The sequence below is a fragment of the Dama dama genome, chromosome 18 (genome assembly GCF_033118175.1).
Source record: "Dama dama isolate Ldn47 chromosome 18, ASM3311817v1, whole genome shotgun sequence".
NCBI classification, from domain to species: domain Eukaryota; kingdom Metazoa; phylum Chordata; class Mammalia; order Artiodactyla; family Cervidae; genus Dama; species Dama dama.
The window spans coordinates 97,633,614-97,657,295 of NC_083698.1; the positions used below are offsets into that span (position 1 = coordinate 97,633,614).

Genomic DNA, 23,682 nt, shown 5'->3' on the forward strand with positions numbered 1-23,682 from the left:
GGATCCAGAGAAACTTAGATGAATAATAATTAAAATTAGTTCCAAACAAGGGGCTGTATGTATGGGTGTTTACAGACAGAGAAACTGCTAAAAGAATATGAAGCGGAGGGCATTCAGGCAATTGAACTCTGTCAGTAAACTTAAGTATTGAACTTTGCTCTGAAGATAGTGAGAATTTAGCAAACTGGCAAAGCCTGGACAGATGCTGCCTTTGGGGAAAACAGCATGAGGAAGATGTTAAAGACAGAACACAGAAGGGCCATCTGGGGCATAATTAACCTGGGTCAGGTGGGCAGTTCAGACGTGTAATGGGAGATAGGTGGATAATGGGATGAGACTCCTGAGGACCTGAAGTGCCAGACTAAGCAGTTAAAAATTGATCGAACAAGCTGGCCTGGCATCCTGAACATCCACCCCCTGCCAAGGCGCAGGCTCTCTGCAACAGCCAAAAGAAATTCCCCAGGGTGCCTGTGCACTGGCCAAAAATGGTCTGCTTCCTCCCCTACAACTTTCAGGGTATTTCTCTGCCTCTGGGCCCCTCTACTCCCAAAGGATGCCAGAGTCAGTTTTCCACCTCAGCTTCCCCTCCAGAAGTTGTCTTCAGCCATCCTTGCTGGCTCATTAAAGCTTCTGCCTCTCCAGGAAGGGAATGAATCATACAGAGCTACTCAAGTTTCGGGGAAAGGTGGCCTTAAGCAAGAACCATAAGGAAGAGTCGCGTAGTGCAGGAGAAACTGAGCACTGTCAGGACCAGGTGATGGGAACGAAGGTGGGGAAGAGAAGCTGCAGATGTGAGGGTGCATCTGGAAGGCAGATCCAGCGACCCAGGGCAAGAAGAAGAAGACAGCAAAGCCATGGAGCATTCGAGGCACGATGCCCCAGAGGCTGAGCACAGGAAAGACTCCCCCCAACAGATCGCCCAGGACTCAAGTCACCACCCCCACTATGTGCCAGAGACAGCGCCAGGCTTCTGGGAGCTGCAGGCACTGTCCCTGTTCCTGAGTTGCTGCTAGTCTGATAGTAAAAACAGAACTAAAAATAAGTCACTGTAAGGGTTTCGCTGTGAGAGGGTCAGCGATGGCTGCACGACAATGGGAATGCATGTAATACCCTGCAAACCTGTGCGCTTAACCACGATGAAAGAGAAAATCTTAGGTATTTTTACCATGATAACCAGCCAGTGAAGTACTGTACCACACACAGTAGGAACAGTCAAATAGAGACAATGGACACAGTTGTGGCACAAAGGAAGATCAGGAAAGAGGTGCTCAACAAAGGAAAGACAGCTGGGGCTGAACCCTGAAGGAGGAGCAGAAAGTGTGCTCCCAAAAGATCACGTGTTCCTCCCACTCCCATCCGTTCACCTCGAGATCATACCCCCACACCCATCCCCCAGGAAGTAACAGCAATGGCTGGTCACATCCCCGGTGTGGCCAAGATTCCCAAATACCCTCTGACTCTTGGGCTCTGGATCTCGAGAGGTGTGCACAGGGTAGTGACTGCTTTATGGGTAAACACCTGTTCACAATGAGATGCAGTAGAAGACAATCAGACAACACAGCTGGGAAGAAATATTAGTCCCGGACAGGGATTCTCTTTCTGGAAAATTGCTGAACTATACGAACTATGGGCTTCCCTGGTAGCTCAGCTGGTAAAGAATCCACCTGCAATGCAGGAGACCTGGGTTTGATCCCTGGGTTGGGAAGATCCCCTGGAGAAGGGAAAGGCTACCCACTCCAGTATTCTGGGCTTCCCTTGTGGCTCAGCTGGTAAACAATCCGCCTGCAATGCAGGAGACCTGGGTTTGATCCCTGGGTTGGGAAGATCCCCTGGAGAAGGGAAAGGCTACCCACTCCAGCATTCTGGCCTGGAGAATTCCATGGACTGTATAGTCCATGGGGTAGCAAAGAGTCAGACACGACTGAGCAACTTTCACTTTCTTCACTTTCATACAAACTATAAAGCTGTTTCTAAATTCCCAAACAAATGGCATATTTTGGGATAGATATTCTGGAAATTATTCTGGTTTACACATACATACACACACACACACACACAGAGGTTTTCCCTTTTTGACCCAGTGATTCTCCTATAATCTAACCCTAAAGGGAATAACCAGAAGCCCAAAGATCTATGTATGAAGAGGTTCATCAGAGCATAAATGTATAAAATGGTAAGAATGAGGATCAATGTAGACATCAAACTAAGAATGGCTTGAAAAATTCTGCTCTATAAAGGGATACTATGCAAGGAGATCCAACCAGTCCTGGGTGTTCACTGGAAGGACTGATGCTGAAACTGAAACTCCAGTACTTTGGCCACCTGATGCGAAGAGCTGACTTATTGGAAAAGACCCTGATGCTGGGAGGGATTGGGGGCAGGAGGAGAAGGGGACGACAGAAGATGATATGGCTAGATGGCATCACCGACTCGATGGACATGAGTTTGAGTAAACTCCGGGAGTTGGTGATGGGCAGGGAGGCCTGGCGTGCTGCAATTCATGGGGTCGCAAAGAGTCAGACACGACTGAGCGACTGAACTGAACTGAACTGATGCAACCATCAAAAATATTTTAAAGGATATGTAATAGCCTGGAAAATATTTTGCATTTCATTGCAAATGAAAATTGCAATTAGGAAAATTATACAGATAGTATGACCACATTTTACAAAACAGTCTATTATATATACCTGTATACATGTTTTTTAAAAGATAAGAAAGACACATATCAAACTGTTATACTATAGTTATTGTTAGATGGTAAAAATAAAGGTGCTTATTTTCATCTAAATATATTTCCATATTTCCAAAGAATATATAAATAAGTATTATTTATGCATGTTAAGTTGCTTCAGTCGTGTCTGACTCTTTGCGACCTATAGACTGTAGCCTGCCAAGCTCCTCTGTCCATGGGATTCTCCAGGCAAGAATACTGAAGTGGGTTGCCACGCCTTCCTCCAGGGGATCTTCCTGACCCAGGGATAGAACCTGCATCTCCTGTGACTAAGTATTATTTATGATCAGAAACATAAACTTCTCTTACCCCATGAAAGAAAGAATCAATGACATGCAGGAAACTCAGGCACTGACAGGATTAAATTTAAAATGACATCTAACATCCACATGTGTTTAAGCTCAAGTCAAGGTCTGGGACAAAGATGTAGTTTTGAGGCCCAAAAGTAGAGAGGTGACTCTTGGGGCCGAGAGACTAAGTAAAATCTTCAAGAAAGGAAAGAGGGTCTGAAAAAGAGTCCTGAGTTAGAATTCAGGAGGAGGAAGATGGTAAGTGGCAGTGAAAGATAAAAGGAAGTCTGGCTTTAAGAAGCACCTGATACATTCACTGAGTCATTATTCTGGTTCAATCAACCATTTATATAATCACATATGGGGCTTCCCAGGTGGCACTAGTGGTAAAGAACCCACCTGACAATGCAGGAGATGTAAGAGACATAGGTTCGATCCCTGGGCAGGGAAGATCCCCTGGAGGAGGGCATGGCAACCCTCCCCAGTATTCTTGCCTGGAGAATGCCATGAACACAGGCGCCTGACGGGCTAAAGTCCATGGGGCTGCAAAGAATCAGACATGACGGAAGTGACTTAGCGCACACAGCACAATCACACATCCGTTCAGTCTTTCACTGACAGGATCACTCCTCTCTTCAATCACCCATTTAATGAGTCAACAAACATTCACTGAGGGCCAGCCACAGTGCTAGGTGATGAGGACATGAATTGGAAAAGGAACCGTTTTTCTACCCCCAGGAAGCTTCCAATCTAATTAAAAACAAATACTGCCCAGAGTGGTCAGTGCTATCACGCGGTGTACATAGACCATCGAAACCTTTCCAGGATTTCTGGAAGGCTTCCTCCAGGAGGTGATATCTAGGCTGAGATTTCAAGGATGGAGGAAAATCAAGGAAATGAGGAAGAGAAAGAGCATTCCAGGAGAAGGAACAGCATAGAGACAGCATGTGCAAAGGCGCTGAGACACAAAGAACTCAACACAGGTCCCCTTATGGGGAAAGAACATGTGGCCTGAGCGGCGTCACGGAGGACAGGAAATGAAGCAGGAAAGCGAAGGAAGGCTGTTGCACTGGTAAAGGCAGACGAAGAAAAATGAAGACAACAAACCAGGAACGCTGCCATGTGCGGCCTCACACTGCCCTTCTGATCCAATGAACTCAGTGAACATGCTGACCAGGAACAGAGCCAAGAGCCCCAAGAACGAAAAGACAAGCAGAAACCCAAAGTCAACTAATGAATCCCAGCCAACTACGTTGCTAACGCATGTTAACTGTGGACCCTTTTCACACGCCATGTCACTTGCTGTCCCCTCCTTATCTTGGCTGTCCCCTCTACTCTCTTCCTCATCCACCCTCTACTATTCAGCCATTCTGCCCCACGCATTCTCTCTCCAAGCACCCAGGCACTCTGCCAAGGGCATGTACTCCCCAGTCTGTCTAACTAACCGTGTATGTCCATGTATCTATATGTGTGTATTTCTGTATGTGCTTCTATTAACCTATGTACCTGGACACAGGATGCTTTTTTATTTACTCATGCGTCTGTGTATGTAGTTATTTGTGAAAATGTCTGTTAATACATATTTCTGTCTTTCCTCACGTTTTGAGTGTCTTCCTCTGGATGTACATACATGCATATTTATCTGTGAGTAGGTGTATGTATGTAAACAGGTGAAAATATGTGCTGAGCGTGAGTGGGGATGTGATGCACATGCAGGCTGCAGGAGTGGACACCTGCAGTTTCAGCCCACCTGGCACCCACTCCCCCAGTATGGCTTTGGGGAACACTCCTTCCACCGTGATCAAGATGCCTTTGTCACTAAAGATGCCCATTTGCTCAGGGCCAAGGGACGGGCACCTAGCCCAAGCCCCAGACTCTCCCCTCAGAACTGGAATCCTGAACAGAAAAATAATAAAAGCTGAAATTCACCCAATTGGCTGTGCCCTAAAGACCAGTCTCCGTCTCCTACAGCCTGGATCCCCAAGGTGCAGGCCCCGGGGCATCTTGTCAGGGCCACAGAAGTAGAAATTGACACACATAAGAATATTTACACACCTTCCCAGCTGCAAAGTTCTATGATTCAGGAACTATTTAACAGCCTGACAAATACTACCCATGACAACAGTTTTGCCTGGGATTATTTTTAAAACTTGTATTTCTCCCTCCCGGTTTAGTTTCTTGCTGCCTCACTGTCCCACCATCTACTCTTTCTCTCCCAGGTCCGGAGACACCCAGTTTCTGCCTAGTTGCCCCTAACTAATGTGGACGGCAGACACTCTGCCTCACTCAGCAACAATCCGATATGATCCAAACAACGTGGCAGAGCTCAGAAACTGTTCCTGTTCAGGCAGACATACAAGTTCCACTATTTAAAGAAATACAGACTTGTTTTTTCAGGGGCCAAAAGTTCTCATTCATATTTCTTTTTCCATTTGGCCACACCACAGGACATGTAGGACCTTAGTTCCCCAATCAGGGATCAAACCTGCAACCCCCTGCACTGGACCACCAGGGAAGTCCCTCTAATCCATTATTTTTTAACCAAACAACCTTAAGTAGTATTAAAAAAATCTGGTGTAGATTCATTTATTCCCTCTTGGCAATGAGCCACCTATCAAAACTAAGACTATAGAAATCATGACCATAAACAACTAGAAAAAGTACCACTGATAAAAAAAAAAAATTGATAAGTTAATAAATAAATAAGCACTATTGATGATAAGTCCTCATTCATTTACTAATGCTGGACCCTGTGGAATACAGACAACTAACTCTAACAGGGATCCCACCATGGGAAACAGGGAGTGAGGGTGTGTGGCCCAGAGGCCCAAACTGCACAGGGCAAAGGGTCTTTGTATTCATTTCCCATAAAGAGCCTGCAGTTAGAACCCAGATTTTATAAATGGAGAAAATGTAATCATTGTTATGACCATTTTTAACCCTGACATTGGTTATCAATTATTTCAGCATGAAATGTGTCTTGAATGCTTGCTTACAAAATAAGACTTAAACTTATGTTAAATTAGAAACTTTTTCTTGATTAGAGGATGTATTAACAAATCTCTTTATAAAATTATGTAAGTGTTACTGTCAAAGAATTATAACTTTGTAAATTCCAAAGAGCTAAACTGCAGGGTCAAAGAATATGTGATGATCACGGGGCACCTGGGTGGGAACTGTGTCTCTGAGCCCGACGTGACCCATCTTTAAACACTCCAGTACTAACAATTTTCAGCAAACATCACGGCTGTGTTGTACCGGGTCAGTGCTCAGGACTAGAGGGCAAAGACGGAAAAGACTGCCAGTTCCCTGACATGGATAAGATCTAGTCTGGTCAGAGGCTTCAAAAGTTAATCCAGGATACGGTGTATCAAAGCTGGAATTAGAGTGGTGTCCCAACCTCAATTGTCAAAGGCTGATGGGGCTACCAGGTCCAGGAGCAGCAGAGTTGACCCCTGGAACTCCACGGCATGGGAGAGAGTACAGACGATGTGCCTTATGGCTTCCTGTTCTGCTCTTTCTGCTGTGATCCACAGACAGTACACTTAAAAACCACTTTTTGCACAAAGTTCAACCTGCCCCTGCCCCATTACACTGAAGTGATGACCATCCTACCATCAAAAAGAAAACTAAGTTCCTCCACAGCATCATCTCCACACCCCTCACCTGCACCCACCCACACCTGTACCCATCACTCCCTCCAGTCCATCTGGCTCAGTGGAAGCAGCACCATTCTTCCTGTCCAAGAGTGCCCCGGAGTTTGAATCCTTCCTCTCCCAGTTATTAGCTGTGTGACCTAAGGTGAGGTTCCTCATCTTCTTGGGTACCAGTTTCCTCATCTGTAAAATGGAGTTAATAGTTAGTTGTAGCTGATAGAGTTGTTGCCAGGACAAAATAATACTATTAATCCATGTCAAGTGGCTAGAAGAATGCCTGGCACGTGGTAAGTGCACATTAAATATGAGTTAGCTATTATAATAGGGCAGCAGAGGATAAGATGGTTGGATGGCATCACTGATTCAGTGGACATGAACTTGAGCAAACTCTGGGACATACTGAGGGACTGGGAGGCCTGGCGTGCTGCATGGGGGCGGTCACAAAGAGACAGATACAACTTTGCGACTGGACGACGAACAAGTTATTATAATTGCTATTGCTTTTATAATTTACTTGTGTCTCTTCTGAGAACTTGCCCTGGTGATTTTACCTTTTCCTCCTTTATCCTCAACCAGTTTGTGCTTGTGGTAGATAATCTTGATGATCACCATCACTTCATAAGCATATGCTGTTCCATCCACCAATGGTTAGCTACTATTCCCTGCTCCTCTTGAATCTGGGCTGGCCTTGTGACTTGCTCTGACCAAAAGAATGCAGCAGGGGAACCCAGATCTTAAGTGAACTGGTAGCTTCTGCTTTATCCCTCTTGAAAGCCAAATGTGATGTCCTGCCATCCTGAGACCACTACATTTTGAGGGAGCCCACGACAGCCACGTGGGAGGAGAGCGGGAAGGTATGTGGAAGGGCATAACAACACTAGACAGAGGAGGGAAACCCTCTTGGAAGTTCCAGTACCAACCACAAGCCAAGTCAGGGACCACAGTCCAGGCTACATGGAGCAGAAGAATCGCCCGTCTGAGCCCTGTCCAAATTCCTGACCCACAGAATCACTAGGAATAAAATGCCATTACTGTCTAAAACCACTCAATGTTGGGGTGATCTGTTATGCAACAAGAGATAACTGAAACAATGCTCCCCTTCAGCACTAAAAGAATGTTCCATCGTCCATCCCATCTTAAAACAAAATATCCCACAGTTCTTCAACCCTACGTTTACCACCAGTTACTGACTTCTTTGTATCACCACTGCAGTCTTCTGTTATAGCACTTAGCACACTGCTGGATAGTTATTTATGCATAGCACTCTCTCTTCTACTGGATGGAGTTCCTTGGGGCCATGACTGACTGTCATGTTATTCTTAATATCCTCACGTCTAGCGCATTCAGCAAGTGGTAGTGAGTGCTCCAGAAAAAAAAAAAAATGTTAGCTGAGGGAATTTCCCTGGCAGTCCAATGGTTAGAACTCCACCCTCTCACTGCCGAGTGTCTGGGCTCAATCCCTGGCTGAGGAACTAAAATTCCATCAGCTGTGTGGCACGGCAAAAAAAAAAAAAAGTTAGCTGAATAATGTATGCATGTATAAATAAAGGGAACCTCCATACATCTGGTTTACCCCAGACATGCACTGGAAAACCCAAGATGAAGATGAAAACAAACATAGGAACCAAGAAAGCAAAATTTCTAGAGCCAGACAAAAGTCAAAAGGTGCAGGAAAGAAGTAAAGGGTAAAATCAGATGGTGGAGTCAAACACACAGAATGAAAGCCACTGAAGTTTGAGGGTTGTTTCTGCAACACAACTAGTTTATCCTGACTGGCGGAATACATTTTCTACAAGTATATGTTGTTTTGTTTTCATGGGGAGCTGAACCCTAAGTTGTAAGAAGGAGAAGAGGAACTTGGAAGATGTCAATGGTCAAAGTCAATATAAACACTGATTAAAAAATAGGCAAAACAGTTTCAGGCCTAAGATTCCTGGAAATTATTTAGAAGGTTAAACTTTAAAGCCAGATCCAGACAAGAACTCAAGGTATGAATACACTGTGTCTTATTAAGAGCTAAAAAGGCTCAAGGGGCATATAAAACAATGAAAGTAGGACAGCTTGGTGCTCAGGTTGGGTTTCAAACAATGTATTAATTTTAAGGCATTGACTTCCTCCCACCAAAATTTCAAAGTTAATGAGAAATTGATTTTAAACCAGTGTCATACACCAATTTATTAACAAAGAGGATGTATAACAACCCACACACTCTGCTATCAGAAACAAGCCACAGCTAAATAATATAGTCGAAAACAAAGCAGAAATATCAAAACCACAAGGATATGATCCAGGACATGATACAAAAGGAAATGCAGTAAGAAAATGTCACTTGGTATTAAGAAAACACTTATCCTCTGTGTTGGAGGATATGGAATATGGGTTCATAATATGAATTTTAACTTTCTGAAACTTTCAAAAAATTTTAATATGCTAAAGTAAAAAAAAAAAAATGGCACCTTCACATAATATCCTAACTTTCAAAAGCCTGCCTCCTTCATTTCTCTTAACCACTATTTGGTGAGCACCTTCCCATATGTGCTGAGCCCTGGGCTGGCCTTCAGAGCCAGGACATCTGACACAGGCAGGGGGCTGGCGAGGGCCACAGCTGGCTGTGACCGCAGCTCTGGGTCCATAGAGCTCACTCGACCAAGCAAGCAAAGCCTGTGAGCCGGCATTTCAACAGCAGAGATCATGGAGTCATTCTCTAACTAGACCCAGAGCAAAAGAAACCCCCAGGGTGAGGAGGACTGCTACTAGTTGTATGACCTTGAGCAAGTGTGTGACCATCTCTAACCTTTATTTCTCTCATCTGTAAAATGGGGACAATAACAGTGCCTACCTCTTAGAGTTCTGATATACATTAAACAAGATACACTGTGCCTAACACAATGCTTGGCACGCACCTAGCGTGCTACAATTGTTGGGTATTATTACTCCCAGGTTAGCCTTGAGCTTTCTACAAGGGAAACCAGAGAAAGGAACACAAAGGGGGCTTCAATCAAAGGCCTGAGGGGACTTTCCTGGTGGTCCAGTGGTTAAGACTTCCCCTTCCAACGCAGAGGGTGAGGGTTCAGTCCCTGGTCAGGAAGCTAAGATCCCACATGCCTCGTGGCCAAAAGACCAAAACATAAAATAGAAGCAATATTATAACAAATCCAATAAAGACTTTAAAAATGGTCCATATTAAAAAAAAAAAAAAAAAAAAAGGCTTTAAGAAACAAAACAAAAAAACCAAAGGCCTGAGTGCCTACTAACAAACAAGGAAGTGCAACTTTAAAGGAGATGTTTTTTACCTACGATTTTGGCAAAGATAATAAAGATTGGGAACAATCTGTTATATAGAAAGGTGGAGTAAAACTGGCACTCAATTCACTCCTAGGGAGAACACTGATTGCTTCAACCTTTTGAGAGACCAATTTGGTAATATATATTAAAATTTAACATATGAATACTGTCTAGTCCAGCAGTTCTATTTCTGGGAATTTATCCTAAGGAAATAGTTAGAAAAGTGTATAAAGATAGACACACAAAGACGCTCATAGCAGTGTTTTTTAATCACACCAAAGCTGAAAGAGATGTGATTATCCATCAACAGAGAACCGATTAAATAAAGTATAGAACATCCACAGCATTGAGTAAAATCATGATGTGGACCTATATTTCCTGACAAGAAGGTTCTATGAGCAAGTGTAAAGTGATAAGAAGTTAGCAAACAACACATAGAAGACAGTACCATTCCTTCATGTGTATGTGCTTACACATGCTAAAAAAGTCTGAAAGGAGAGATACCAGAGTGGTATAGTGGTTATCTCTGAGTAGAGGGATCTGGGGTGGTTTTCACTTTCTTTCATCTTTTTGTACTATCAGAATGCATTTAATGTGCCATAAATCTGACGCGTTAAGCCTCATCACATCCCTCCTCTAATTCTCACCTTACTGGGGGTGATGATGATGACACCTATGATGCTCCACCCAACACTCACTTTCTCCCACATCTGAGCCCCTGTCTCCACTCCCCATCTCCACCCTCTCTTCTTTGGGCACACTGGCTTTCCTCCCATCCCTCCCCGAACACTGGCACACTCCTGTCTTTACACTGATTGCTTCATCCACAGGAAACACTGTGCCCCAAAGAGCTAGTTGGCTGGCCCCCTGGCCTCCTTCAAATCTTAAGAGTAAATGCGACTGTCTCAGGTTGAACCATGTCCCCCGTCCCCAAATTCACAGGTTGGAGTCCTAACCCCGAGTACCTCAGGATGTGACCTTATTTGGAAACAGGGTCACTGAAGATGTTAGAAGCTAAGATGAAGTCATACTGGAGTATGGTGGGCCCTCAATCCAATGGCTGTCCTTACAGAAAGGGGAAAAATTGAAGACACGCTGCCACAAGCCAAGAGACAATCCAGGAGAGAGGACAGGACAGATCCTCCCCACCCCACGCCTTCAGAGGAGCACGGCCCTGCAGACAGGGGACTTCTAGCATCCAGCACGGGGCTGCGATCAATTTCTGCTGTTTAAGCTGCCATTTTTGTGGCCCTTCATGATGGAGGCCCCAGCAATTAACACAGCCACGGGCTCAACGAGGCCTCCCTCGCCACTGGACTCCCGCTTCCATGCCTCGCTCCCAAGCCCTCTACCTGCTCCATTTCTTCACGGCATTTACCAACAAGTAACACGCCATGAAATTACCTTTGTTCACGGAGGCATCCCCAGGGCCCAGGGCAGGGTCTGCGCAGAGTAGGCACTCAAGAAGGATCTGCTACCCAGAGAAACAACACAGGACAAAACAGACCAAGGCGGGCCCCGCCGAGCTTACTCTGTATTGGAGGGAGACAGAAGAAGCAGACACGGAGAAGGTGGTGCCAAGCGCCGTGGAGACCACCAAGGCAGGGTCAGACGCAAGGAATTCGGGAAGGGCTGCGGTTTCTTTAAAACAGAGTCAGGGAAGGCGTCTCTGATGACATGAGGTCTGAGCACAGACCTGAAGGAAGGGGCGCCCGTAAACCATGGAGATCACAGCTGAGATAAGAATGTTCCAGGCACAGAGAACAGTAAGTACAGATTAGTTCAATAAACACATACCATTTGTATAATCAGAATAGACGGGAAAAAATAAGGCTATTATAAGTCTGAAAATGCATCCAAATATTTAAAAGCCCAATGCAAGGGCAAGGAAGAAGAATCTGGTTTTATGAATTCTTAAAGACTCTATCCTGGCCCAGGCTGAAAATTTCAACCCCCTCCCAGCCCTGTCCCCAGCCTATCCTCCAACAAAACGGGGGGAGTGAGAGGAGTTGAGAGGTGAAAAGTGAGGTGAAAGAGGAAGGTGACAGGTGAGGTAGGAAGCTTTGAGGTGAGGTGAAACGAGGTGAGAGGTGAAAGGTGAGGTGAGAGATAAAGTATAAGGTGAAGGTGCGTGCTTAGTCACTGCATTCGTGCCCCACTCTTTGCGACCCTATGTACCGAAGCCCACAAGGTTCCTCTGTCCATGGGATTCTCCAAGCAAGAATCCTGGAGTGGGTTGCCATGCCCTCCTCCAGGGGATCCTCCGGACCCAGGGCTGGAACCCGTGACGCCTATATCTCCTGCATTGGCATGCAGTTTCTTTACCACTAGCGCCACCTAGGAAAGTGAGGTGAGGTGAATCAGTCCTGAAGTTGAGAAGCCTGGAGATCCTTGATGATGCTTTAGGGCCAAGAGCAGGGAATGTGACTGCTGTCCTAGCCACCAGCCGCCGACCTGTCCCCATCAGGTCTGGCCTCTGCTGGTCACCTGTGTCAGCCAGCACGTTCCCACAGCCAGCACCCATCCTGTGCTCCGGCCCTGCCCTCAGGCCACCGTGGATCCCAGCTCTGACAAATGTTCACTCCTGCTACCTGACCAGCTATTTCCCATTCAGCCTCACTTTAGGTTTTTTTTTTTTAATTGCAATTTTAAAAAACTCCACATATCATACAGTTTACCGTAGCGTTTGGTTCATTCACATGGTTGTACAACCCATCTCCAGAACGCTTTTCATCCTGCAAAAGTGAAACTCGGCACCCACTGAACACAGCTCCCCTGCCCTCCTTCCCTCCGCCCCTGGCCACCTCCACTCTACTTTCTGTCTCCGCAATTCTGGCAACTCTAGATACAAGCGGAATCACACAGTACCTTGTCCTTTTTGTGACTGTCTTATTTCACTTAGCATTAATGTCAAGATCCATCCATGTTGCAACCTGAGTCAGAACTTCCCTTTTTCTCTAAGAAGGAATACTAAGTCCCTTGTACGGACAGACCGCATTTTGTTCGTGTCTGTTGATGGACATCTGAGTTGCTTCCACCTTCGCCTCACTTTTGACACTTGTTTGCTTCAGCTACCTCCAGGCGCTCCTGTAATCCGTGGGGTTGGAGATCAGTGCAGGGCCACCTAGGATGGAGCAAAAGGCCTCCAAGCTGGCCCAGGCTGAGGGGAAACACGGAGCAGGGGCGGTTCTGAGCTACACGACCTGCCAGACACCAGCCCAGTTCTGAACCTGCTGCTGCTCCTTCCCTGCTTCCCAACCAACTTAAAACCTGCATTTTTACCAGTTAAAGACTCCCTACTGATAGGTGAAACCAGGTCTGGGAAATGTACCCATCCTCAAGGACACACTGCCGAGGACAGAGCTTCTCGAACCTGAGTGTGCTAAGTCCCTCTCGTGTCCAACTCTCTGCGACCCCTGTGGACCACAACCCACCAGGTTCCTCTGTCCATGGGATTCTCCAGGCAAGAATGCTGGAGTGGGTTGCTGTGCCCTCCTCCAGGGGATCTTCCCGACCCAGGGATCGAACCTGAGACTCTTACATCTCCTGCACTGGCAGGTGGGTTATTTACCACTAGCACCACTTGGACATAAATTGTATACTCCATAGATCCAAGCAGAGCTTGGCGAGGGCCTTCCTCACACACTCCTGGGGAGCTTTGGGGGCCGCTCCATGCCCCGTAACCTGCACGAACAAAGGCCTAGCAACCCCCCCGCCATTCACTCCTGTCTCCTGGGCTCCCCATTTGCTGTGTGTGTGCAGGGCGTCCCGTGTTCACACGGCCCTTCAGGCTGTGTGGCTCCAACGTGAATCTCGGCATCACGGTGAGGCAGGGCTCCCTCCACTGGCCCCGACGCGAGAGCAAAGAAAGGAGCTGGAGGGCTTCCCCAGGACTCCACAGGGTCACCAACACCGGCCCGGCACCAAGAGCGGGAGCCCCCGACCGGCCCCGACCCCCTGGCAGGATGGGCCACCCACCGCCCAGGGGAGCTGTCACTGCACGTATCCGGCCGGGGCTCCCAGGAAAGGCAAGCAGATGGTGTCCGGCTCGCCCACTGCCAAGATGGCCCCCCAACTGCAGCCCACGCCATTTAAGACCTGACAATTCGTCCACTCACCTCCTCTCGGCTTCCTTCCATAAGCTAGCGTATTTCCTCACACTCGCCGTCCCCTCTCACACCCGCCTTCTTCTCAGCAGAGGGCTGAGAACATCCGCCATCCCCAGGAATGGTCACCTGCTCCTCAGCCCGCCCCTGTCCCCCCACCACCTAGCTCCAGCTCTCCTCCGCTCTCCCTGGAGTCCCCTCCTCCCCAAAGCCCTGGAGTCTTCGCTCCCACCTTCATCGGCCCTCCCAGCACCATCCCTCTCCTCTTCCAGCCCACCCCCTCCTCACCGGCACTCGGCACTCGGGGGCCCCTACCTGCCCCCTCTTCATCTTCCGCAAACTTGCGACCCACTTCACACCCCGAAGAGACGCAGGACTTGGCCTCCCCCCCGACACCCCCCACCCCCGGCCAGCCAGTCACCGTCAAGTGCATCCCGAGGTTGAAACCATGGAGGATGTGAGGAAGGCGACCCTCAGGCGTCAGATCCTGTCACGTCCCCCTCTCGTTGGCCCTTTCCAGCACAAGTACTCTGGAGACCCTGCACCCACCGTGTCCACGTTCTCGTGAGCGCCCACCTCCCACATCCCGGCTCCCACCCCTGGCACAATCCTCATCCTGAGCGCCCAGGCTGTGGACTCGGACTTGAAGGAGCATGAAACTGTGGGAGCCCCCCAGTTGTTTCAGCGAGAAAGTGATGATGTGACGTGAGCAGCCTGGTTTCCACAAGGACCTCCAGCTGAAGCAGGGAGATGAACTGGCTGGAGCCAGAGCAGTAACGGGGGAGAAGAGGACGGGAGCCTGGACAGGGGCAGCGGTGATGGAGAGAGGGGTGGAGAGACTAAAGGGCCGCTTCCTCCCCACCGCGGCGGTCACGGCCCTTCATTTACTGAAGACTCAGTGCCCAGCTCCCGGTCCTCTCACCTCACTCCTAGCGAATCTGGCACCCACAGAGGAATCACCCAGAGCCTGCATTCATGGTCCACTCCGACAACCGGCTCCTGCACCCACACCCCACAACCTTAACCGAGACCAACAGCAGCACTGATTCACTTCTGAAACCGCCATCCCTCCAGCCTGCCTCCCACCTCGCTGCTATCTGGGATCTCCCCAGACCCCCTTTCTCAGTCCTTCTCCCCTCCTCCTCCCCTTCCTTCCTCATCCAGCCCAGACTCTGCACCGCACCACCTGACCATGTCTTCACAAATCCCCCCACTCCCCTTGGCTTTTGACCACGTCTGCCCAAGATTCCCAACCCTGGCACAAGCCAACCGCCCACCTCCCCTGGCCCCACACAGCCTGTCAGATGCTACAGGACAAATGCCATCACATGTGCCCTGGCAACACCACAGCTATCTCCCGTCGCCTCAGGCTTCACTCCCAACCTCCCACCAGTCCCTTCCAGTTCCTTCTCCCATTATTATTTCTCTCCTGTGCAAGCTATGTTAAGCCTGCCTGCCCAAAGGGGCTTCTCACTTTGGAGAATTATCCTTCAGTTACTTCTATGTGCTCAGTCGTGTCCGACTCTGAGAGCCTGTGGACTATAGCCTACCAAGCTCCTCCGTCCATGGGATTTTCCAGGCAAGAGTACTGGAGTGGGTTGCCATTTCCTTGTCCTGGGGATGTTCCTGACCCAGGGATCGAACCCGGGTCTCCCGCTTTACCATCTGAGCCACTGGGGATTCTATGTGCTTCTACTCGTTCTTAAATTTTCAACCACTGCTTTACTGATTCTTCCATGACGCCTATGAACATAACCAAGTCAATATATATGTTTTCAAAATCTCCATCAACCCCATGAACTCAATAAGTGGCAAATCTGGTCACCTCCCGCCCTCCTTGTATCTGTAGGGGCTCCCGTTTTTTTCAAGATCCCCTAAGTCTAAGTCCACAGCCTGCGCTCTCAGTAGGAGATTTATGAGGTGGGGTGGGAGTATGGACCTAGGATGCAGGGGCTCATGAGAAAATGAACACGGTGGGTGTACTGGGGGCGGGGATGCAGGAGGAAAGAGTATTTTTTTTAAGAAGAACTGAACACAATGGCCTTCAGTAGGTCACTGAGCTAGAACATCTACAGGACAGTGAGACGGTGACACTCACAGACATTCGGTAGAAGCTGGACAGTTGCTATAACACATGCATCCAACCTGTGGACCTGAAATGTAAGAGCTAAAGGGTACTCAGAGATCATCTCAGCGAACCCTGCTTACACTGATGAGATAACCCAGCACAGGGTAACCTGTCCACAGACACACGGCAAGTCATCGGCTGAGAAGAGCACACTCAGGTTTGCTAACTCACAATTCGGTGTACTTTCCAACAAATTGTGCTGCCTAAGCACATGAAAGAGAAATCATGTCACTGCAAGCCCGCAGATGAAAGGTGGGTGGTCACAACTTGGAAACAAATTAGATCAGTGAGAACAGCATCTTTCTAGCTGGGAAAATCAACCTAGTGTAATTATAATTACAGTAATTAGCTGCCTCTAGCACCCAGGGCACTGAGAGAAAAACCTGTGGCTCCCAGGCCCCCGGTGACTTTTCACAACCCCTGGCTGGGTTCTGTTTTCAGGATTAAATGAGGCATTTCCTGACAAAGACTGTAGCAGCTGTTCCCAAGGGGCTGGGGAGGTGAGGATTTAAAATGACTTCCTCCATGCCCTTTGATTCTCAACCCAGAGACAACCAAGCAAACAAGATAGAATCCCAATCAGTTTCAACATCATGGTTTTAAATCAATTGTTCTAACAGTGAAAAAACAATTGCAAGATATTAAGTGGACTATCCCCCAAATGCCATCAACTTTCAACTATGGGTTTATGGTATCTGGATCAGCAGTTCCAAAGGTCAAAGTGCCTAAAAATAAGCTGTGAAAAAAGGAAGATTCCCAGTTACTAACACCAAAGATTCTAATGTAGGTGAAGGGAGAGCTGCAGAAATCTAAATTCTTAACAAGCACCCCCAAGTCCCCGAGGGATGGTGATGATGCAGGGGTCTAGATCACACCTTCAGAACATTTACCTAAGTCTTCGTTTATAGGCTACTACACCACTCAAGAAGTATAGCAAATATTCAACTGAAAACACTCATAATAAAACAGTGCATTAAGTAACATAAAAAGTTAACATGCCATTAAGCATACATGCAATGAAAAAACAAAATGGCAGATTTTGCTAACCAAAATAATCAAATTTCAAAACTATGTAAAATTTAAAGGAAAATCCATTAGGAGGGGGAGAATGCAACAAAAAGGAGGGGGGGAAAACAGTTGCTATCTTTTAAAAAAAATTTACATATATGTGTGTGTGTGTGTGTGTGTGTGTATGGCTTCCCAGGTGGCTTAGTGATAAAGGACCTGCCTGCCAATATCGGAGATGAGGGTTGGATTCCTGGGTCGGGAAGATCCCCTAGAAATGGCAATCCACTCCAGTATTCTTGCCTGGGAAATTCCAAGGACAGAGGATCCTGGAGGGCTACAGTCCACAGGGTCAAAAAGAGTCAGACACGACTCAGTGACTAAACTATACGTATATATCATGGATAAATAAGAAAAAACAGAAAATTCACAGACTACAAATACAAAATAAACACAAAATATTCAACTCAAAAGTAATAAAAAATTAAAGCAATGTGTTACAAATTAACTAGAGTTTTAAAAGTAACACTCAATGCTGGCAGTGATGAAGTAAAACAGTAAACTGCATAGACTGCTTGGGGTAATTTCAGCATTACAGTTTTATGTAAGAAGCTGATTCCTTTAACAACCACCTACCGAGACATGTATTAGACACCCAGCACACCAAACAAAATATGCAAAGATCCAGGCTGGTGGATTTAGATCTAAATAGTAGTCTAATTTCTCTTCTGGAAATGTATTCTAAGGGGGGAAAAGAGCCCACACACAAAGAAATCTAGACAAAGCCTTACCTATATACCTATTCATCACAGCATTATTTATAACAGGAAAAAAAAAGCTGGAAATAATAAAAGGATAATTGAGTAAATTATTAGGATGGAAACTGTGAATTTTTCATGAATAGGGAAATGCTTAAGTTAAATATTGAGTGAAAAAAGTAAATACATAAATTCAAATTTTTTTTTTATGTTAACAAAGCAAAGACAAAGTTACTTCCAGAGTTAGCTATAGGTTGTGGGATTAAGGATACCTGTTATCTGTACCTTCCGATAATTTTCAAAGTTTCAATTTCATAATAACTATTATCTTAAGAAAGACTTACCCCTGAATAAAATGGAGAAGTGGGATATAATCTTTTCTTTTTACATGGTGGATGTAGGATTCCTAAAGCACTCCTTTCAAAAACAAGTCCAAAGCATTACAACTTGTTTCCACAACAGTGAACCGTCAAGACCAAACTTATAAATGTTTAAACCAACCAAAAAAAAAAAAAAAAAGGAGGGGGCACATTTAAAACACTGAATGAAACAGAAGTAGGCAAGAAATCAATAAGACACAGAAATTTATATAAAGACTGAAATATGGGGATAACTGGAGGGTGGACTCCATTTAACAAAGTTACCAAGCAAAGACAAACCTGTGGAAGGAGGAGAGAGTCTACAGGCAGCCACAGAAGGAACAAGTAAGTGCCTAACCTAGGAGACCCAAGGCAGGAGAAAGACACGCCACGTTCTAATGCCACTTACTCTTCAGAAAGAGAACCAGCACAGCAGGGCTTGGCATAGCCTCCTCCAGCCTCACTCCAATGGGGAAAATACAATTCTCAGGACGAGGAGCCCGAGGGTCCCAGTGGCACAGAGACAAGACATGGGCCAGACAGCTGAAACGCAGCATCTCCTCAGGGTCACATGCCACTCACCATGCCCAAGGGTCCCACATTAGGAAGTCACCCTCCGCCACTATCACTCTCTCAGCCTTCCAGAGGATCGGTGCCACCTTTTAAGAGATCTTCCCTGGAAAGCTGTTTCCCTTGCTGCCTTTCCTGCCCGGGGACAGCCCACATGGGGTCTGGTCTTGCTTATGAGCTGCTTTGGGTCCCAACAGGATCCCTGAGGACAGGCGCCGTGTCCTCCCCTTCTTCAGTTCCCATCCTATGATGCAGCCTAGAAGCAGCTATACAAACCTGAGGGGCCCAATACACCAACCGGCGAAAGGATGAGGTCTCTGCTTCTATGATGTCGGTTCTAGAGTGGATATAAAATGACTTTCAAGTCTCCACGTTTAATGTTTGCATTGGAGGTTACGCGGCACAGGAAAAGACTAGAGAAGAGAAAATTATGGAGGGACAGTACAAACAGCTCCATTTACTTTAAATTTATCAAGAGAATTACTTGTATTACCCACAACATCTACAGCACATCCAGATGGCCATATTCACATGAGGAAGCTGTATAGAGGTTACTGTACATGGAGTCTGGAGTCAAACTAACCCAAACTCCTGCAGCCTTAGTATTCTCATCTGTAAAATGGGGATAACAATGCCTAACTCACAGAGTATCAGATCATGTATATAAAATGTGGCGCCCGGCACACAGGACGGCACTCAGTAAATGGAAACAATCAGTTTGCCGTTTCCCTTAACAGATGAATCCATTAGTATCAGATGGGCTTTACTGCTTGACTAAAGCCAAGAGCCTGCTTCATGATTACCTCTTCTCACGTAAAGCCCAGGATCTCCATTTCTCTCAACACACAGGCTAGAACACACAGGAGCAAGACTGAGAGCTGAGGCACTGGGTCAGGCAATGCTGTCTCTTTCAAATGCCCGAAAGAGACCCATTTTGCCCCCCTGGTTCTGCTGTGGCTCCCTGAGCAGGGTTCCACCCAGCTATGGGAAAGCTATGAAGTGGTCTCAGGTGTGCCTAAGTTCACAGGTTAAGCGCCATAAGGCGAATGGAAAACAGAGGGCTCGGCACCAACTAGCCTGTGACCTTGGGCAAGTCAGTGATGTCTCAATTTCCTCTTCAGTAAGAGGAGCAGTTCCAGTCTATGATCCCTCAAGTCCCTTCCTGTGCTTTTGTGTCCAATCCTCTATGTGGCACTGGTTATAATTCCGACAGTGAGGTCCAGGGACACCTTCAAACGTGTTCCATTTCCTCCCAGAGCCACTTGGCGGTCCTCTGGCACTGATCCCACCAGAAGGGAGGGTTTGGAGTTGCTTCCACAGCTTTCTGGTTTTGTTCAGCATGCAGCCGCTCTGCACACTGCTCACTCCACCTTTCCTGCCCCCAAAGTGGTCGTGCGTGTGCCCGCGCTTGTGTGTGTGTGTGTGTGTGTGTGTGTACACGCGCACGAGCACGCGCTGGGGCAATCACCGGCTTGCATCATGTCAGTTCAGAGACGGTTTGCAGACCATCCTGCGTGTATGCTCAGGGTGGACAAATAAACATTTCAGAGGAGCAATAGGAATTAAATCATTTCCTCAACAACAAAACCCGCCCACATGCTTCTTCATAAATCATGCCTCTTAATTCCACGCTGACTAACAGTCAGTAAACTGCCTCTATTATAAAAACAACCCTTACTCCTTTCATGCCCTGACACTTAAGAATCACAATATTTTCACACTCTATTGTACTAATGCCTTTGCAGAAGTAACAGCAATAGCTATTTCCCTGGAAAGATCCATGGCCAGGGCGCTTTCCAAGAGATATTCTTTGAATGTTCTTTGTGTCCTGGTGCACTGGGGGACACGGCCAGCTGCCTGCATCTGGGGGACGCAGGGCCACCCAGAGTAATGCAACACTGCTTTAAAGCACACTCACCGAATGTACCCTTTCGCCCCGACCATCAAGTATTTCCCCAAATTTGCTGTAACCATATTCATACAGCCATGCACAAACACAATTCCAGTGCCTGCGTTTTGCAGGGAAAAATAAAGACACATTTTGAGATGAAGCCGCCAGACCCGCCTCGGGTTCCGTGGATAGCAGAATAAGCTTTGCAGACCTTTGGCAAGATTGGCCAGAATCTGCTTGCTTTTTCGTATTATTTTTTCCGTGCCTTTATCTGTTGGGCCCAACGAGAATGGAAAAGCATCTCCAGAAAGGAGGGCGAGGGAGCGGTGGAGAATAAAAGATGGGCGGGGAAAGCAGGATTTTGAAAAGAGCAGCGATAAAGGAAAGGCAGGGTCGCGCCGGAGGGTCTCCGCGGTGCTTACCTGGGGCGCACGAGGTCGGCCGGGCCAGCAGCAGCAGCCAGAGGCCGGGGAGTAGCAGCCCCGAGCGGCGGCGGCGGCGGCGGCGGGCGCGGCGGGCGGAAGGCCCGCGGCCGCTCGGCCCCGGGACCAGCGCGACCCCGGCGCGGGTCTTCCCCTCCATGGCCGCGCCTCGGCGTCGGCGCCGCGCCCCCGGCAGTCCCGGCCGGCGCCCCGGCCCGGCCTCGCGGCTCTGCGCTCTCAGGCCCGGGAGGGGCGGCCGCTGCGGCGGCGGCGGCGGCTGGGACAGGGCGCCGCGCACCGGCGCGGAGAGAGGCCGGCGAGGCGGGGGCGGGCCGGGGGCCGGAACCGCGGACGGACGGGGGCTGCCAGCCGCACGCCGGCCTCGCCGCTCCGCCCACTTCGGAGCCTCCGACGCGCTGCCCAGCAACGCGCGGGCCCGGGCGCGGAGAGGCGAGCACCACCTCCCGGCCGGCCGGGAACCTGCCTGAGGGGCGGCCAGGCGGCGGGCGCGGGCGCGCGGGGGCTGCGCGGCGCAAGGCCCGGGCCCGGCCCGCCCCCCGGGATCCGCCTCCTGGGAGGGGGCGCGCGGGACGCGGGAGGCCTGGGACCAGGTGGCGGCCGGCGCCGCCCGACCCGCACCGAACGCCGGGTCCCGCCGCCCTGGTGGCCCGGCGTCCAGCCCCCCGGGGGCGGCCGGAGGGAGGGGGCGCCGCGAGGAGGGGCCAGAGCCGGAAAACCTGGCCCGCGCGAGCGCGGCGCGCCTCTTTCCTCCTCTGGCTCCCGTCGGTGCGGGGCAGCAGGTGTGAGTGGGGCTCCTGCGTTGGTAGGACAGCCTTCGGGGCTGCAGCGGGCACAAAGCGAAGGAGAAATCGGCGGCCCCTTTGCAAGAGTCCGACGTGCAGGAGAGGAAAGCGCGCGCACCGCCCTACCCATCCTGTCTCCCGCCTGCAGGTCTTGCCTCCGGACCAGGTGACTGGGAAACGAACAGACAGGATGCTCTGGGCCCGGAAAACCCGCAAATCGCGCACCTAGTAGGCCTGCAGAAGGCGCCTACAGAATCAATTGAAGCAGAACGCCGAAGAATTGATGCTTTTGAAGTGTGGTGTTGGAGAAGACTCTTGAAAGTCCCTTCGACTGCAAGGAGATCCAACCAATCCATCCTAAAGGAGATCAGTCCTGAGTGTTCATTGGAAGGACTGATGCTGAAACCGAAACTCCATTACCTCGTGCGAAGGGCTGACTCATTGGAAAAGACCCTGATGCTGGGAAAGATTGAAGGCAGGAGGAGAAGGGGAAGACAGAGGATGAGATGGTTGGATGGCATCACCGGCTCAGTGGACATAAGTTATGGTAAACTTCGGGAGTTGGTGATGGACAGTGAGGCCTGGCGTGCTGCAGTCCATGGGGTCGCACAGAGTCGGACACAACTGAGCGACTGAACTGAACTGACTGGGGAGAGAACCACGCACGCCCAGGCCGTCTTAGGGAAAGCAGTGGTCTTGGGAGGGGAAAGAGAATGCCAGAGTTCGGAAGAGTTCGGACTGGGTGCGAGGATCAGGAACGCGAGGATATGAGTTGACATTTGTCTGGTGCCTGCTGTGCACAGAGTGTGTAACTCCAAGGACACCCCGTGGACTAAAGGTCTTGGAACGTGGAATTGACAGTTTTCGATCTTGTCCTATTGGAATGCTTGCACCAGTCAGATTATGAAAGGTGTGAGTTGGGGACACTGTATTGCCCCGGGAAACTACAATGGACTGTGGAGAGTGTGAATCACCCACAAAGGATGCAGGTTGCTCTCCAGTCTGTTTTCCCTGCAAGGCCCAGCCTTGCAGCTCCAGCCCAACTAGGCTTCCTGTCTGGTGGTGAGAGTATTGGAGAATTAGTAATAGCCCTTGCTCAGAATAAGGCTGAGGTACCTACCTGTTAAGTACCTACCTGTTAGTTTCAAGGAAGATAATTGAGTGCTTCGGCAGCACATATACTAAAAATTGGGAGGAAGATAATTGAGAATAAAGGTTAAAGATAACTTTTGTTGATATTCCTATTTGGTTTTGTACTTTTTAATCCCTCCTGATCATAAACAGTCCTTGTTCTTAGCACCTTGATCACCTCCCTTCATAGATAAGGAGCTTTGCATACCTTGCTTTCAGCTCATAATCTGCAGGTTAGTACTCAGATGGAGACACTGCCTATCCGTGCACATCTGGTCCTTGGATATCAGCCCTAGATGTTCATTTTCCGATTTCACTTCATTTGACCACAGACCCCTGCCTTGGGTGATTCTTAAATTGTCTTGTCCTATTAATGTTATCTTTTATGAATTTATGCTTTGTGTCTCCAGCCCAATTAATAGGAAGTTCAAAGATGATGTCATCCTGCTTAGCACTGCCCATAGCACCAGTCAAACCTTGTTATCCATTTGTTGATTTGAATCGGAGAATCCACCTGCCCAGTGAAGAAGTTCAACCTTTCAGA

The 23,682-nt window shown here is 48.4% G+C and overlaps 1 protein-coding gene across 1 annotated transcript in view; it reads right to left on the reverse strand.

The window, feature by feature from the left end:
• KIAA1549 (KIAA1549 ortholog) overlaps window positions 1-22,137 on the reverse strand; it is a 124,338-nt gene extending 102,201 nt beyond the window's left edge. Inside the window, exons 1-2 of the mRNA XM_061166544.1 lie at window positions 22,126-22,137; window positions 21,205-22,045 (exon numbers count right to left, since the gene is read on the reverse strand). Coding sequence (XP_061022527.1) covers window positions 21,205-22,045; window positions 22,126-22,137 — 853 coding nt within the window. The remainder of the gene's footprint in view (window positions 1-21,204; window positions 22,046-22,125) is intronic.
• Between the last annotated feature and the right edge of the window lie 1,545 nt (window positions 22,138-23,682).